The sequence below is a fragment of the Mytilus californianus genome, unplaced genomic scaffold (assembly GCF_021869535.1).
Source record: "Mytilus californianus isolate M0D057914Y unplaced genomic scaffold, xbMytCali1.0.p SCAF_6, whole genome shotgun sequence".
NCBI classification, from domain to species: Eukaryota; Metazoa; Mollusca; class Bivalvia; order Mytilida; family Mytilidae; genus Mytilus; species Mytilus californianus.
The window spans coordinates 26442072-26456968 of record NW_026262712.1 but is presented as its reverse complement, the minus strand read 5'-3'; the positions used below and the strand labels follow the sequence as shown (position 1 = coordinate 26456968).

At 33.2% G+C, this 14897-nt stretch overlaps 1 protein-coding gene across 1 annotated transcript; it reads left to right on the top strand.

Annotated features, from left to right (window-relative positions):
* Positions 1-859: 859 nt before the first annotated feature.
* On the top strand, positions 860-13976 carry LOC127706334 (methylthioribulose-1-phosphate dehydratase-like). The gene is made up of 8 exons (XM_052210871.1): positions 860-959; positions 3210-3304; positions 4257-4305; positions 6944-7061; positions 7293-7415; positions 9112-9185; positions 10616-10722; positions 13758-13976. The coding sequence occupies exons 1-8, from the start codon at positions 930-932 to the stop codon at positions 13861-13863; spliced, it is 702 nt and encodes a 233-aa protein (XP_052066831.1). The 5' UTR covers positions 860-929; the 3' UTR covers positions 13864-13976.
* Positions 13977-14897: the final 921 nt, after the last annotated feature.

The following is a 14897-nucleotide window of genomic DNA, read 5'->3' as shown; positions in this document are numbered from 1 at the left end:
TCAATGATTTTAAAAAATAAATAAAATACTCGGATAAAAGTAACATGATCGCCAAATGGTATATTTCATATAAGTTACAGATAGTGGTTGTGGCGGAGGTTGTTTAAAGATTTTTTTTTAACTAAAAGTATAAATGGCAGAAGAAGTAAAACACATGCCTCTCACAAGTACCTATTTTTTGAGAGAAGATAAAACACATTTATTATTGAATTTTCGGCTGACTATGGTGATTGCCAAGAGAGTGCGAGATGGGTCGTTAAGAAATAAAAGTTTAAAAAAATGATCACTGTTAAATATTTGAGATCTGGAGATTTAGTGCAGAACTAATGATAACACATGCTTTCCTCTGCCTCGGCCTCCCTTACCTCCTCATTGTTTCCACTGAATGCAAAGACATAATGAGTCATATCAATCCTCCGCGGCTGCGGCTTAAAAACATGCATTTCATTTAGAGGGAAAAGTCGCAGATATGACTGAGAACTTTGTCAACCGTAATTTATATCCATTATTATTATTATTATTATTATTATTATTATCATTATTATTATTATTATTATTATTATTATTATTATTATTATTATTATTATTATCCTTATTATTATTATTATTATTATTATTATTATTATTATTATTATTATCAATTGTATTAGTGCTGATATCCTTCTTTTTCTTCTTACTATTATCACCATTATTATTATTACTAACTTATTTTTGTTTTCATAAGTATAATTATTATTATCATTATTGTTCTTATTATTTTATTGACAAAACGTGAATGATATGTATCAGGTTTGAAATTACACTTTGACCTCAATGTACTTATGAATACGTTACATAACCTCGAGTTAGATGAAATAAAGAAAACGGTAAGCACGCAGGTGAAGCATGATAACCTGTGGGAATATATTACACAATACAACTGGACAACGATGAAGAATAAGGATAAAAATTACCCACATGTAAGTTAACATTTTGGAAACTAACTAAGATAAAAAATAGTACTTGTTTCAGGATCCTATTTGTTTATACATAGTATCTGATATAGTATGGTTTATTTTATTGAAAGCGAAATTAAATAAGCAGGTATCAGAGCTCTGAGCACGTACAATGAAAACTGATTTTTTTATTAAAAAAAAAAAAAAAAAAAAAAAAAAATTTCAATTTACCGCTTTTGCTTCGTCGGTATAAAATACACTAAAGACAGTTTTCTGAATCCTTAAACTATATATACATATTTAGGACTCTAAAGTGCGATGGGGACGCTAAAACGCGATGGTCACGCTAAAGTGCGATGGCCTACGCTAAAGTTCGATGGTCTGTGCTATTCATTTGAACACGCTAAAGTGCGTTTTTTCGCAAAGGTATCAACGTTAGCAACGTTAGACAGCATTATGACGAGAGTGTTTGTCCAGATTAAGGATTTTTTTTTCAAAAGAAAAGAAAGAAGAGAGAAACAAATGATCACAATCTGGAACAGTTTTGGTCGTTGCTGGAAGAGGTTAACTTAATTTGTAAAATTGTAAAAAGATGTTTAAACAAAACAGCTGGAGTGCAAAACAAGTCTTCTTTTTTACTATCTAATTGAATATTTCTATAAAAAAAATACAATTTGGTTTGTTATTTATGTTAAATAATGAATATAAGTCAACTAGACAGCAACCTAACGAAAAAATATCATCATACTATATGATTTCCAATACGACAACTCTCTATCCATGACCTAATGTTATTGATGTATGCAACTTTAGGTTAAAGTATGACCTTTAACGCGGAGCATTGTCTTACACAGCATACTATTCTATAAAGAACAATGGGCATCAAAACAACAAGTGTAAAACAATTCAAACGAGAAAAATAGCAACCTGATTTAAATACAAAACAACAAACCAACAGCAAATATGACATATACCAAAAACGACTTCAGTTACTGTCAGTAACTGCGAATACTCTCAGATCTGTACTTAGTGTTTTTTTGTTGTTGTTTGGATGTACAAGTACCCGGCCACGTCCACTTGTATTTGTAGTATTTGTATTTTTATCCATCTAATGAGTTAAGCCTCTTTCAACTGATTTTTATAGTTCGTTCTTATGTTGTACTGTTACACCACTGTCCCAGGTTCGGGGAAGGGTTGGGATCCCGCTAACATGTTTAACCACGCCACATTCTGTATGTATGTGCCTGTCCCAAGTCAGGAGCCTGTTATTCAGTGGTTGTCGTTTGTTTGTGTGTTACATATTTGTTTTTCAGTCCTATTTTGTACATGAATTAGGCCGTTAGTTTTCTCGTTTGAATTGTTTTACATTATCATTTCGGGGCCTTTTATAGCTGACTGTGCGGTATGGGCTTTGCTCATTGTTGAAGGCCGTACTGTGACCTATAGTTGTTAATTTATGTGTCATGTGGTCTCTTGTGGAGAGTTGTCTCATTGGCAGTCATACCACATCTTTTTTTTTATATTCCACTAAATTCCGGATATACTAACTATACTCCAATATAATCATTACACTTTTTGGACAACTATCGTACTTTAAATAAAAATAAGAAGATGTAGTATGAACTATCCATCTAACCCAAAATGTCGTGCATGTATGCAACTAATAATCATACGGCCGTCAACGTAAAGCCTTGGCCCATGCCGCATAACAAGCTATATATAGGGTTATACAATGACCAGTGTAAAACAATTCAAAAGAGAAAGACTACGGCTTGATATATGAATAAAACAATGAACGAAAATGAAACAGGAACTCAGCAATAAAAGAAAACCATTGCCTGAACCACATTCCCGTTACACCATCGGACTTTAGCGTGATATCTGATCGCACTTAAAAAAACAAACAACCATCGCACTTTAGCGTCTGACACAATCGCACTTTAGCGTAGACCATCGTACTTTAGCGTGACCATCGCACTTTAGAGTACCATCGCAGTTTAGAGTCCTACATATATATTATGAACTTATGTAACAAGATATTCTGTGTTGAATAAAATATTGTTTAAACCAAATTATGTGAGCAAACAATTTTTTATCGCTGTTGTTTTGTCGTATGCATTTACACAACAGTGAAGAAATCATGCACGTTTTGTAAACGTACAACTGTTCAGGTCATAAGAGACTATATACAAGTTTGGAATATAGTGAATAAATAGATAAACTGTACCATGTCAATTTCAATCAAGAAAAATATAGTTTATTATTATTTTTCAGGACCACCCACGTAATCTCATACCAGAATTGTGTAACCAGTTTTATCATTTAGGATGGGTTACTGGTACTGGCGGGGGTGTCAGTATCAAACAAGGGTATGTATATTTATGTATATCGAACTTAGGTCTCACAGTTTTTCTGATGCAGATCCTTTTATTAAGAAATGACAACACAACAGCTTTTGTTTACATATACCGAAAAACAATTATATGAAACCAGATTTCGAAAACGGACAGCTTATACGTGTACACAAGAAAAACAAACGAAACAACAAACACTGGCCACGAGCAATAATACATAACAACCAAATGTTGATTCCCTCTAAAACAGGTATACACTTTAATGCCACAAGAGGGCACGTTGTAATTGCTAAATAAGAATGTAAACTTTCAAATGATGTGAAAATTGTTTCATACGTCATAATCCGTTGTAAGGCATCATACCATACCAGTTTAGTGAAAATCAGTTTTATATAAAACGGTGTTTAGTACCTTACGATGGTTTCTGACATCTTGGTATATTTCTAGGCTTAGAAAGTATAATTAGTAGTAGAAATATAAAATTTGCTTACCCGTGAGCATGGCATCGATATGCATGTTTCTTTTTTTTAATTCTGAAACACTGCTTCGAAAATGGAGGTTATAAGAAACAATTAAAAGTTCGTACTTTATATGGTTTGCTAAAAAAACTAAATAACAATACATTTATTATCTTGAAACAAACATAGCCTGGCCTAGGAAAAATGCTCCCCTTTTACAGCAGTTTTACTCTAATAACAATTCCGATTTGAATGGAGATCTGTATGTGGGCTGTTGCAATGTTAAATAAATTTTCCGACCATCATCCCGGACAGCCACCTATAACAAGACCTACGTAGTGTATTCATTGTTCGTTTATTCCCGTCCTGAACATACATGAAATATTTGCAACTGGTCGTTAAGCAGCTAACACTCAATCTATTTGAATGGAATTAATATAAACTAGATAATCATGTACATTGTTTCTATCATTCTACGAAAAGTACAAAACTGTTCATTTTATTTTCAGTGAAGAAATATATATAGCTCCGTCGGGTGTACAAAAAGAACGAATTCATGTAAATATATGTATAATTAAATACAGCAGTCTTGAGTCCAAAACTTTTGCAATTATTAGAAAATTTGAATAAAAAATGAGACAGACAACGACTAACGAGACAAGAATCCTGATGACATATACAGGTCACCGGGCGATTATCAACGATAGGTGTTTATACAAATGTCAAGCTGTATATAAAAACTAAGGAATGAGGTTGACCGATTATCAAAGATCTGCCGTGTATAATACATTTTCCAACTAACGACAAAACAAATCAAAAATGTAAAAAGTGCATGACAAAAATGAACAAGGATGCGTTCTCTGACTTGGGACAGGCACATTTTATATGTTTCGGAGTTTAGTGTGACGTCCATTTTCGCTGAACTAGTACACATTTTTGTTTAGGGGCAAGCTGAAGCCCGCCTCCGGGTGCGGGATTTTCTGACTGTGTTGAAGACCCATTGGTGGTCTTGTGCTGTTTTCTGCTCTTTGGTTGGGTTGTTGTCTCTTTGACACATTCCCCATTTCCATTCTCAATTTTACATGATCATTTAGCACACGTTTACTAAATAATTGTCTAACTTCCATTGGCTCAGGTAGTATTATACTTATTTTATGGTCTTTATGATTTTCAAAACCATCGACGATAGACAATCATTTGGAGTAAAAGTTAGAAATAGGAAAACACATGCTAGGGCCAAAACGGCCTTTGAAAAAAATAGTATGAACATGAATTTCAAATAGTATTTTTCAGAATCTGATGTTCACATGGCGTAATGATTCGTTTTCACATCTCGGTTTATACCTTCAAATTGCTTGTGTTTTATGAGAACAAAAATACCTTCCAAATAGACCCTTAATGAACTCTACGACTTGTCGTCATTATTACGACATAAGCAACAATCCTACCGAAAATGTAAGGCCACGCTACAAGTTGACTTATGTATGCTACAGTGAAGTTGGAAAATTGGGAATTTTGTATCTCTAAAATTTCAGTTGTTTTGTTAAACCGTTAAACTGATTATAGTGATTTTGTAAAATCCATGATTTTGACTATGGATTTTACGAAATCAATGAAATAATTTAGAATTTTTTACAGAAATTTTGATTTATTTCAGAGAATTTGTAAAAAAACACCCGTTTTGATTGAATAATTTATTGAAAAAAAAAGAAAGAAAAAAAGCCTTACGCCAGTTACACTGAACATTTTGAGGTTAATTTGTCCTATTTAATAAATCGAACGTTAGAAATAACTGATCAAACTCAAATTGTAATATGAATTACCTCGTAAGAGAAGAAAAAAAAATTCGAAGATAGAATTCAGAAAGGAAAGGGACAACAACAACGACCAAAGAGGAGAAAACAGCCCATGGTCACCAATGGGTCTTCAACACAGCGAGAAAATCCCGCACCCGGAGGCGGGCTTCAGTTCGCCCCCAAATAAATTAGTATACTAGTTCAGCGAAAATGGACGTCAAACTTATATAAATGAACCAAAATAAAAATAAAAAACATACAAGATTAAAAACGGCCAGAGGTTCCTTACTTTTACTGGCGCAAAAATGCGGCGGGTTAAACATGTTTTGTGTGATTTCAACCCTCCCCCTATACCTCTAGCCAAAGAGTCAGAAGCAATATATTCCAGTGGCAAGTATTACATGCATATCAGGACGAGAATATCATAATGTGATGTAAGTATGAGCCCTGTTCGTGCAAGACCGACACGCCGAGTCGGAATAATAACGTGCTATTTCACATGGTAAAAGCCCACAGGAAGACATGTCACCTCATCCGAACACATTATTCTGACTCAAACTCTGTAAACAAGTCAAGTATTAGCATCGTAGATTTTTCATGTTTGATCAGTAAAAAAGTAACAAGAAAATCAAACTAGTTTAGTCGTACATATACTGCTTATAAAAAGTCGTTTCTATCCACAAAAAAATAGTTAAAAGAAAAAAATAAAAAGACAACAGATTATATTGACAAAAAAATTTCGTATTGGACCTTTCAATTGATAAGTAACCAACGAGGCCAAATTAGGTCACCTTGACCATTTTGTCATGCCTCAGTTGCTTTGGTAATACCTAACATTTTCTATTTTTTCTCCCCTCTTTAGATCAAAATCAAACGAAAAAGTAAATTTTGATAAATGCAGGTATTGTCTATGAAATAAGTATATTTAAGGTAGATCAGATGTCTTTTTCTGAGCTCCCCTTCTGAGCATATTGCAAAAAATACTTTTTTTTTTGTTTAAAAATATTTTACCAACTATCATTTAATAAACAACCCAAACATCTAAAGCTTGAAATATAAAACTTAAAACATCATAACATTTAGTGTCATTAATTGTTTTTTTTTTAAATTTCAGGAAAAATCTTTTTAAAACAAACTCTATCGCATAATGCTTCCTTAATAAGAAAACATTTTAATTTCCCCTTTATATTAACTCATATAAAATAACTGCGATTTCGTTAATTTCAATGCATTTTTAAATGAAAAAAAAAAAATGTCCGTGACCACCCCTACCCCCCCCCCCCCCTTTTTTACAAAACTCCTAGAACTTATTTCGGTGATTTTATAAAATTCCTATTCCAGAGCTGTTGATCCAATTGTACTGTTATTGTCTTATTTGGTTCAATTAATTTTCTTTTCAGCCGGAAGATTTATTTGTTCAGACAATACATGGCGAAGATATCAGCCATCCGCCACCGTCCAAAAAATTACGAAAAAGTCAATGTACTCCATTGTTCATGAATGCCTTTACCATGAGAGGTAAGCAGTGTCCTGAAGTTGAAATATTTAAGTGAAATTTCATCCATTATAGCAGCTACGAAGGAATGAGTTTATTTCTCATAAAACTACAGTTACATTTTGTACATAGCTAAAGAGAACATAAATAAAATTTAACATAACTATAAGGTACAATTATTACATGCAAATGTAATAGCTATAAAAGACTGCTGTTGAATATTTTTCTAACGGCAGAATAATTTTTTTATAAAGAGGCCGGTGCTGTAATACATACGCATTTTAAGCATGCTGTCATGGCAACACTTTTGTATCCTGGGACAGAATTTAGAATAACTCATCAAGAAATGATCAAAGGAATACAAAAGCATAACTCAGGTTTGTTATTAATACAACAATGTAATTGTCTGTAACCGAAAGTACGCACTTAAATAAGTTATCATCTATCTTACGGACTCGTGCTATCTGTTTTACGAACCAACGTTTTAACATCGCATACGCCATCACTGATTATCAAAATAAGGAGATGTGGCATGATTGCCAATGAGACACCTATCTAGTTGATACATTGTATAAGCAAGTATATGCCACCACACGGCCTTAAATTTCAACAATGAGAAAAACCCATACCGTATAATCAACCATAAAAGGCCCAAACATGAAACATGTGAAACAATTCAAAAGAGAAAACTGACCTCCTAAAATTAAAAAATCAATTTACGAAAAACAAATTTGACTGGCGTATTTTTTTTTTTCAGAATTCAGTACTCCTAGGAATATTGGGAAATAGCTTAATTTACTTAACTTAAGTTATATATACAAAGAAACCTCTATAAATACTCATTTAATATTTTAAAGTTCTTTTTATTATCCAAACTAATGTGAAACTATTGTCATAACCGTTAAGTTTTCCTGGCTAACATCTGATTCAACCAACCTTCCAAAGCTTACAAAATTCCTTAATTGTAAAATTGGTTTTCGTCTTCAATATCATCAAAATCTGTCGCATGATGACGAACAAACAAACGGCAATCAATCATAAATGCAAGTCAATGAAACATTAACGGAGCTACCATTTGATTTGTATTGGGGATAGGGGGAGGGGCTAGGATCAAATTTAAAAAAAGGCAGGACAGGAGTTTTGAGTGAAAAAACGGCAGGATGAGCAACTTGGAAAAAAAAAAGGCAGGATGACAATTTATTTAAAAAAAAGTCAGGATATACTAATAAAAAAAAAAAGGCAGGACCAAATAGAGTGAAAAATAAAAAGGCAGGACAGAGATTACACCTAAAAAAAAATGCAGGACAACATTTTTCATCCTAGCCCCCATAAAAATCAAATGGTAGCTTCCTTACCTGAATTAAGTAATATTTCTACATTCTAATGCGTCAATATAAAGATAATGAGATGTGGTATTATTTACAATGAGACAACTATCCAAAAGAGGTCAAATGAGGAGTAATAAGCAATTATAGTCAACCGTAAAAGGCCCCGACATGAAAAGTGTTAACCTATTCAAACGAAAAAAAAACCAACGGCCTAACTTATAACAAAACAATTCACGAAAAACAAATATGACAGACATGAACCAACGACAATCACTGAAATCAGAACAGGCCAGTGGCAGGGTTAAAATGTTTGTGGGCGCGCTCAACCCTCCCTTAACCTGGGACAGTGGTGTAACAGAACAACATTAGAACAAACTATAAAAATCAGTTGAAATTGGCTTAACTCAAAAGATCGGTACGAGGCACAAAACAAACAACATAAAAACAATAGAAACAAAGCACCGAAATAAGAGTACTTGCAGTTAGAGAACGCTAGTTCAAAGCCAATTATTACATCTAATAAATAAATCATGTACTCTCAGACTAAAGTATCAATCATTACACATCCAACGGAGTTAGTGTAAGCACGTCATAAACAGTCCGAGAAACGCACGACCTTGTGCTTTGCTAACATATAAATAAACAGATCACATAAATCTTTATCCTAAAGTCAAGCTTGTTCTGATTTTGTTGTTGTTACGTAGTTATAGTGTTTTAATTTTCGTTTAATTTGATTTGTTTTCAGGCGGTAACTACAAATATGATGATGAATTGGTCGTGCCTATTGTTGAAAATACACCAGAAGAAAAAGATCTAAAGGTAAATTAATTGTAAACCGATTTTCAAACTCTGAAGTCCAATTCAAACATATAATTAACAAACCAAGTAAAACAAAATTGCATGGAATCGATAGAACTAGAAACGAAGCTAACCCGGGTGAATTGACACAATGAGTGTACGTCTCCAGCTGTGCATGCATTATCTGACATACAAGTCCGCCGATTTACATCAAATTTGTACTTCCATGAGATACACGACGGGCGCCAAATGTGAAGAAGGATCTGATTACCCTTCCGGAGCACCTAATATCACCCACCAATTGTTTTGTGGGGTTCGTGTTGCTCATTCTTTAGTTTTTCTATGTTATGTTTTGTACTGCTGTTCGTCTGGTTACAAATAAAGTCATTTTTATTATTGAACTGACTCGGTTATGAAGATAACTTATATAGTTTAAGGTGGTATTAAACACCTTGACTAAAATTGATTTGGCTCGTTTAATTTTCATAAAATTTTGACTTTCACCCTTTGACAAAAATATAAAAATTTCAAAAAACTTGAACCACACAATTTATCGGAAAAAATCATTCGATAAATAGCAGTTTGACAAACACTAATTTTTATCATTGAGAAGCTTAATATAACAATAGAACGTAATTAAAACGTTCAGCTGATTTTTACAGAGTTATCTCCTTGTAACCACCTTAACATTTGCGTCTTTATGAAGAGTGAATATGAAATAAGCATATGTAATATGATTGGCAATACTACTATTCATCAAAGACCAGAATGACAAAGATGTTCGCAACAGTACTGGTAGATCACCATACGGTCGTCAACAACGAGGAAAATCAATACCGCATAGCAAGGTATACAAAGCCACAACATGACGAATGTTTTTCTTTTTAAATCCTGAACTGATAGATTAGATTATTTTATGTTTAGTTCAATATTTCCACTTTCAACTTAAAATTTCCAACAAATATCTAAAATAAAAATCTCGTTCTGTCTATAGAAATGAATAATGAAGGGATTGGTTTAAACGTCCAGTGGCAAATACCATATGCATTTCATAACGATAATGTAATTTTTGATAAAATAACGAATCCTACCAGACCAACACGATGAGTCATATTTTTAATGTGCTAGCTAGTTCACAAGGTATTGTCTACTTTCTTCTCCTTTCTGTCATGCTAACAGGTTCTATATTTTGTCTTCAAGCCTACAAGTCTTTGCTACTTCATCTAAATACCGCGTGCTAGTGGAGGAGAAGCAACTTCCTATTTTCAAATTGATGAATTGACCCGATTGAGTATCTAATCTACGACACCCTCCATTCGAGCATGCTACCGTGAGTCTACCATATAAGGCAACCAAAGCTGTACCTTAAGGGTGCATGAAGACACGTATAGATTGACGTAATTTCCATAAAAACATTTACTTGCACATTTTTAGCTTTTTATATTTTACAGAAAAGAATGGCCTTGGCAATGGAAGATTATCCAGAATCCTGTGCTGTACTTGTTCGCCGTCATGGAGTTTATGTTTGGGGACCAACATGGGAGAAAGCCAAGACTATGTATGTTTTGAAAAAGGCTTCGATCAGGCTTCGTAATCAATTTTGATACATACAAACAAAGACAGCAACCGAAAAGCAAAGACATAACATATTAGTATACCATTTTGGCGCCGTACGAATCCGTGAAATTCAATAGAATATCAGATCAGTAAAACTCACTATACGCAGCTATACAAGTCACACTATGGATCGTTAACTCTGTCGGTACTAATCGGCTGGTAAAGGGTCGATAAGTTCTTACATTTAATTATGTGCACTTTATTTCTACACTAGGTCAAATTTCGGTAAAAACTTTGTCAAATAAAATTATAAAAAAAAAAAAAAATCAAAAATCATTTGCATTGAGTTTAGGCTTAATCTTTTTATCAAAAGACAAATTTTACAAACAGAAAATAAAAATATCGATGTATTTTACAATAGATATATAATTTATAAAAAAAATAACTATGTTAAAACATTAGGAAGCTGAAAATATAAATATTTAATATTTTTTTTCATTGTCATGTTCTGATATTTCATCCAGTGTTGTGATAGAATTTGATATTCGGTTGACTTTCCCGGGGGGGCAAAATATGTCGTATATTACTTTAAAACTCTGGAAATAACTTTGTACACGGGATGATAATAACAAATATTAGTAATTTGGTTTGGCATACGTTTCCTGTGTAATATCTGAATAATTGTGTAACGTAGACTGCATCTACCTGTCTGCAACTTGTGAGGCTAACCTGTTGTTTTACCTTTCTCAGAGACATACATACACACATGCAGGTATAAGTCTGTGCCTTTCTATATTTTAATGCAGATGTTATAATATGAATGGACTGTTAAAAAATTTTTTTTTTTTGCATCGAAAAAAACTACTTTATATATAATAATCATGAACAAAACATGCAAAATTAAAGATTGCATATTTTGGCGTTAATATTGATTCACTTATAGGGTCTTTGCATCGGCACTAAACACATTTATTTAAAAACCAGTTGTTGGCATGACACGGGTTATGTTCTTCTCATATATGTTATGATGGTATGATACTAAACCCCTAACGGGAAGGATTGTGCCTGATATTCATATGATGAAGACATAATCTTTCAATCAGTTTAATTGAAGTCTGGAGCTAGCATGTCAGTTAACTGCTAGTATTCTGTTGTTATTTATGTATTATTGTCATTTTGTTTATTTTCTTTGGTTACATATTCTGACATCAGACTCGGACTTCTCTTGAACTGAATTTTAATGTGCGTATTGATATGCGTTTACTTTTCTACAATGGCTAGAGGTATAGGGGGAGGGTTGAGATCTCATAAACATGTTTAACCCCGCCGCATTTTTGCGCCTGTCCCAAGTCAGGAGCCTCTAGCCTTTGTTAGTCTTGTATTATTTTTAATTTTAGTTTCTTGTGTACAATTTGGAGTTTAGTATGGCGTTCATTATCACTGAACTAGTAAATATATTTGTTTAGGGGCCAGCTGAAGGACGCCTCCGGGTGCGGGAATTTCTCGCTGCATTGAAGACCTGTTGGTGACCTTCTGCTGTTGTCTGTTCTATGGTCGAGTTGTTGTCTCTTTGACACATTCCCCATTTCCATTCTCAATTTTAACCTTCAGATATATGCCAAATAAATAATGAGAAAGGCAAATTTATCTGAAGTATGAACACGAAAAATGGCACAGCCGCCATTTTGAAAAATCCCGACATCGTCGAAAAATTCATGATTTTTAATCGATAAGGGACGTAATTTGCCAACGAATTGTTAAAAACAGGGTGCTGCGCTAGACGTATGTTTCAGATATTACAACATAGCTGAAAAGTTAAACATTTTTTGAAGGAATTTGTGAAATTGATGAATAAGAAGTCTAAGGTTTGTTAGTTTTACAATACAGTCAACGGGCCGTGGAGAAAAATAGGAATATTAACAATGATCAGGGACGTAATTTCATCTAAATTTTAACTACCAGGGTCAACATTTTAAGAAAGATTTATTTTCGAAGACAAAAGGAAAGAGCTGCAAAAGTTAGAAAACGAGTCGGATGAACGGGAAAAGTTTATTGAAAGGCCTATTTTCTATGTGACAAATTTACTATAGATGGCGGATTGCTGCGTCATCGAAGTCACGCGATGTCTTACTTAGTTGGACATAGTATTGAACCATTTACTTATTGTAGAAGTCAATTGATTGGTTTTTTTTTTTTAGCTTTGTCAATTTTAGAATATAATGTCTCTGTTCATGAAGATTGTTAAGTTGGTACTACACAAAATTTATTTTAGATTATTTTTTTTCGGACTGACAATGTTTTATACATATTTTTCTTTTACCAGCTCAATAGTCAATATACAGGTTAAAGGATTTTGTTTTTCTATGTCATGATTATCTGTAGGAACCTGAGAAAAACTTAATATAAAAACTAATTGGTTTCCGAGTTTTGTAATGGAAAGTTCGGAATAGCAGCCATTTTTCTGACTAGTCTATATTTTGTTATATACAATTCTTTTAGACCACACGTCTTGATATATGAAATTGTCCGTCCGATTATTCCAGAATAAGTTTATTACAACAATACATTAAAAGATGAAGGTTGTTTTTGTTGCATAATCATGATAATATCAAAAATAACAAGACACTTGTTACAAAATGGTTACCATTATATAACCTTAATCTCAGGCAAAGATCCAGCCATTTTGAAAAAAAGGGGAGGGGGGTTAATCCACGAAAATTGGTACCCACGAAAATAAATGAATTCACAGTATCCTGTTCTGATTTTTTGTCTTAGTTGCCTTTCTTTTCTTTCAGAAAATAATACATATAAAAAGAAAATGTGGTATGATTGCCGATGAGACAACTCTCCACAAGAGACCAAAATGACACAGAAATTAACAACTATTGGTTACCGTACGGCCTTCAACAATGAGCACAGCCCATACCGCATAGTCAACTATAAAAGGCCCCAAAATGACAAATGTACAACAATTCAAGCATGCCCTTTTTCGTTTCTCTTTAATAAATTTATTATTATATTTTTTATTAATTTCAGGTGCGAGTGTTATGATTATTTATTTGAAATTGCCATCGAGATGAAGCAAAACGGCCTTGACCCTGAAGAAGTACCGAAACCTCCAAAAGGAGCTTACATCCAGTGATATAAAACACTTTGACAACCATGAAAGCCCATAATAATGCAATATTCACAAAGACATAACCAATCAACATAAACAATGTCTACCGTCATTAAATGTTGAGTTTATGCACAAAGTTATTGATAGAAAATATTAATCCAATGTACTTGTTGATAGATATAAGAAGTTGAGGTATGAGTGCCAATGAGACAACTCTCCATCCAAGTTACAATTTATAAAATTAAACCATTATAGGTCAAGGTACGGCCTTCAACACGGAGCATTGGCTCACACCGAACAGCAAGCTATAAAGGGCCCCAAAAAATGACTAGTGTAAAACCATTCAAACGGAAAAACCAACGGTATAATCTATATAAAAACGAGAAACACGTATGAACTACATAAACAGACGACAATTACTGTAATCAGATTCCTGACTTAGGACAGGTGCAAACATTTGCAGCGGGATTAAACGTTTTAATGGTACCAAACCTTCTCCCTTTTCTGATTCAATAGTATAACATCACAACATAGAAAAACACACTATAAAGTATCAATTGGAAGGCTTAACTCAATCAAAAAACGTAAATTAACACACAATGAACGAATAAATTTGACCTGTGACACCTGAATGCAAATACACAGTTAATAAAAAATTACAAGGGATAAATAATTAAAGTCAAAAGTAAATAAACAGGTTTAAACAAAGTTAAAGTATGATATCACTGTGAAATTTCAAACAATTTATAGAAAATCATCACTTTTGAAGAAACCTGCGTCATATTATACACAGGTAAATGAAAATAATTTTGTTGTTAAGTATACTTCTTCTTCTGTGATGATTGTTTTCAAAGTCACATGATAATTTGTGTACCGTAGTCCGACTTGGTATTAGATAAACATTATTTGAATACTATCATTTTTTTTTCTGTAATCTCTGTTATAAGGATATTGTCTTGATATTACCAACCCTTTATAGCCATGTTGTTGTGACCACCATTATGTCGATGAATATCTAGCGTATGTGACCACCATTATGTCGATGAGTATCTAGCGTA